The sequence below is a fragment of the Sceloporus undulatus genome, chromosome 1, assembly GCF_019175285.1.
Source record: "Sceloporus undulatus isolate JIND9_A2432 ecotype Alabama chromosome 1, SceUnd_v1.1, whole genome shotgun sequence".
In the NCBI taxonomy this organism is placed as follows: Eukaryota; Metazoa; Chordata; class Lepidosauria; order Squamata; family Phrynosomatidae; genus Sceloporus; species Sceloporus undulatus.
In genome coordinates this window covers 146,185,547-146,189,470 of record NC_056522.1, presented here as the reverse complement: position 1 = coordinate 146,189,470, position 3,924 = coordinate 146,185,547, and the positions used below count along the sequence as shown (strand labels likewise).

Here is a 3,924-nt window from a genome sequence, read left to right as displayed (position 1 = left end):
AAATAACTCTTCTGCATTTATGTGAACAATAACATGGTGAGTGACCTGATGGAAACCGCAAACAAGAATGAAGCCCTCTTGCAGCCTGCCTGATTGTCCTCAGTTTACCACTGACTTCTTTGGAGCATTCATTTCTGATGCTTTCTGTGAATCAGATGATTTTGGTTTTTTGTTGTTTTGCAAAATTGTTTTAGGTTTTACTATGGTTTGCTATGGTAAAACAAAAACCAGTAATTGCTGTAATGAATCTAATCAAGAGGGTGGTTGTTGAACTGTACCACCAAGCAACTGTTGAAGGGCTACACTTGTGGAAGGCCAGCAGGCTAAGGCAGGCTGCACTATATAGGTTTAATCCTTCTAACTTCCTCTGCTCTTGTTGCAGAAGGGACTCTGAACCAATGAAGGATTCATTGAGAGCGGGTGGGGAATTGATTTAAGTGATTTCCTTTTTACAGACCCATGTGAAAGGTTGCCAGATCTCTGGGCCTGTCCCCTCTTGTCTAGTCCGCAAGACAAGGAAAAAGAATCTCGGGGTGAGAGCACTGCTTCAAAAGTGTGCTTCTAATATTTTCCTCATTTGTGGTTTTTATTTGATGCCCATACACTGCCACAACTGTGGATGTGTAATGTTATTGTGCTAGTAACATAAGGCTATCCCTTGTGACATCACTAAAGCCCATCCCTGTGACATCACAAAGGCCATCCCCAAGACTCAGTTTTGGCCCTGTCATCTGGGCCTGAAACAACCCACTCCTGCGCAACATTAGACCTGTCCCTATTCCTGTAGGCTGCCAACTCTCTGCAGCACATACTTCGAGGGAGAATGTAGGGAAGAGGGAATGACACCATATAATCTGCTGGAGGGAGCATCCTGTGAGTGGAACCGAACCCGCTTGTTGCCACTGGAGCATTATTTAAGATCGCAGCGGATTCAAAAAGTAAATGCTGCACAAAAATATTTAAGATCATCAAAAAAAAATGTATGGAGAGTTAGTGTGATGTATTATTTGAATGTTTAGACTAGGACTGTTAGAGAACAGGGTGTCAAATCCCTGCCTCAAACATGGAAATTACATGTGAGCCATACTTTGGTGACTCAAGCCTACCAATCCATCAACTCCCATTCATTTCAGCAAAGCTTGTGCAAGAGAAAGTTTCCAGGTATTCAGCTTACCCTTTTGTGTGAGCAAAAATGTGAAAGACCTACATTAACCAAGCTATCTTGTGTTCAAGAAATGCCTTCAGGATGAGGATAGGATCACTCTTAAATCCTTTTGCACTGGTGGACTACAGCATAATGTCTGTGTAAGAAATCCAAACCACCATCATTGAAGAGACAATGAAGATCTCAAAACAGTTAAAAGATTTTCCATACCTTGGCTCTGTCATTAATCAGAATTAAGACTGCAGTAAAGAAATCAGAAGAATACTATGGCCCAGTACAAATGGGCGCTTTGCGGCGCCCTGGCATCAAAACTAAGGTTCGGAGAGCGAAGCAACCACACACTCTCGAACCCTAGTACGTAACAGCACCGCCATCATGGTGGCCTCCTGTCCACAGAGGGTCTGCCATCATGATGCAAGCATGGTGCAGCATCCGCATGTTGCGGTGCCACGCTTGCACCAATGACGCACTCATAGCATCCGTCACACGTACCCAAAAGAACCCACTTTCTAGTGCAGAAGGAGGCTGTGCGGTTTGGCTGCTCAGAAGCAAAAATGGGCTCCTCCAGCCTGCCCTTTCGGGGGAGGGGGGCTTCTACTGAGCCCCTATAAGAACTTGGAAGGGCAGCAGTAAAGGAACTAGACAAAATCCTGAAGTGTTAAGATATATCATTGACTACTATAGTTAGAATTGTTAATGCCATCACATTTCCCGTGTGAAAGTTGGACAGTGAAGAAAGCTGATAGGGAGAAGATCAACTCATTTGAGATGTGCTGCTGGAGAGGAGTTCTGCAGATACCATGAACTGTTCAAAAGACAAATAAATAGGTATCAGAGCAAATCAAGCCTGAATTCTCCCTAGAAACCAAAATTACTTAAATTAAGACTTATTTTGGACATATCATGAGAAGACACAACTCACTAGAAAAGACAGTAATACTTGGTAAGGTAGAAGATAGTAGAAACGACTGCATTACAAATATATAGATCCAATCAAGGAACCCAGGGACCTGAGTCTCCAAGACTTGAGCAGGGCTACAGATGACAGGGTGACTTGGAGAGCTTTCATTTATAGACTTGTTACATATTGAAGTCACTTTGACGGCAGTTAAGAAATTCTTTAAGCTGATGACAGCTAACAAATCCATGAAGCTGTAAGAAGTCACAGCAGATACAAGCTTCAGGCCAATGGTCAGTGGAAGCTTTAGTGCACCAGTCAAAGAGACAGCTCTGGTCTGGATGACTATACTACCAGAAAGTAAGGATTCAGCAACTCTGCAGCCATTCACAATGTAAGACTAGGCATTTACTAACTCCAATCAAGAAACACATCAGGACATGCTGCAAGGAGTTACAGCACCCCACCCTTATTTGCATAGACGCAGTATCAACGCTTTGGAAAGTTACTTTGGAAAGTAGTCCCAAAAGTAATCTGTTATTATTTTTATTATTAACCTTTATTTATAAAGAGCTGTAAATTTACACAGCACTGTACATACAATCTTTTTAATTGGACAGTCCCCTGCCCTCAGGCTTACAATCTAAAAAGACACGACACAAAAGGAGAAGGGAAAGGTGGTGGGGAAGGGGATGAGGTCCAGCAGTTCTTCTCTACCTCCGAGGTCTAGACCAAGGGAGATGGACTGGAGGGAGGTCTAGGTTTCTTAATGGATGGTTAAGTTCTGCTTCATATACCACTTGCTGGAGGACTGGAGCTACAGTATTTATGTCCTGTTTGTAGTTACCTGACTGGCCACTTTGGGAACAGAGTGCTGGAGTAGATAGGCTTTTGATCTGCTCTTCATCATGGTTCTAAAGTATGCAACGCTGCAGAAGGGGACAGTGGCACATTAGGGGTGTGGGAGTAGACATGGAACCAGAACCATTGTGCAATCAACCATGGTGAGACCAGCTTTAGCATGCCACTGGAAAGTCTCTCCCATTCGCCCACCATTCTTGGAGTGCTCCCTGCCCGCGTTACTTTCTGACAATGCTCTCACATCTTTTTTCCCGTCGTTTGGCCTAGGTGAGTGGATCCTCTCCAAATGCCCCATCCACGACTCTGGTGAGAAAGGCCTGTGGCTGGCTAGCAAAAACTACCCTGTTCCTTCTTTCCCCTTGTTCTTTTCTCACCCACTCTCAAGGAAGTCCTTCTCCCATCACCAGCACATTGAGACAGAAGGACTGCGTAGAGTAACTTTCTTCTTTTCTTATGAACAAAGCAACACCAAAACAACGTGTATTGGGGAGTGTTTTAGCAAAGGTAATTGGAAATCAGCTTTGAGAACCTCAAAGAACCTTGGTTGTGTTATGGGTTATTCAATCAGACGAGCAAACCATACCAGTAAAAAGATGGAGTCACTGGGAACTGCGCAACTTTGAATGCTACTTTGGGGATGGCAACTGTCAGAATTCTCTGGGAAGTTGCCAGGTAAATGGGAGATCTGGGAGTTATAGCTCAAAAGGTCTTCCACATCTTGGACCTAACGACTAGTGCCTGCCCTTGAGGAGAAGCAAGAGCTCAATCTCTCCATAGCACAGCCTAGACAGCATAGTATGCGTCTAAAAGGTTGAAGATTTTCAACTTTTCCTCATGCATATACTTTCAAGAGTTTAAATTGAGCCCACAGCACGCACCATAAATCTCTTTCTCCAGGCACAAGCCTGGGAATTGGAAACTGGAGATAGACAATCAAGCAGCATGGTACCCTCTGGATACAATCCTCCCATATGAATGGCCAGCTGCCTTGGTCAATTGG

General features: G+C 44.0%; 1 protein-coding gene across 1 annotated transcript in view; it reads right to left on the bottom strand.

Moving 5' to 3' along the window:
- LOC121925427 (disintegrin and metalloproteinase domain-containing protein 17-like) overlaps positions 1 to 3,219 on the bottom strand; it is a 7,177-nt gene extending 3,958 nt beyond the window's left edge. The window contains exon 1 of the mRNA XM_042457562.1: positions 3,117 to 3,219. Coding sequence (XP_042313496.1) covers positions 3,117 to 3,219 — 103 coding nt within the window. The remainder of the gene's footprint in view (positions 1 to 3,116) is intronic.
- Between the last annotated feature and the right edge of the window lie 705 nt (positions 3,220 to 3,924).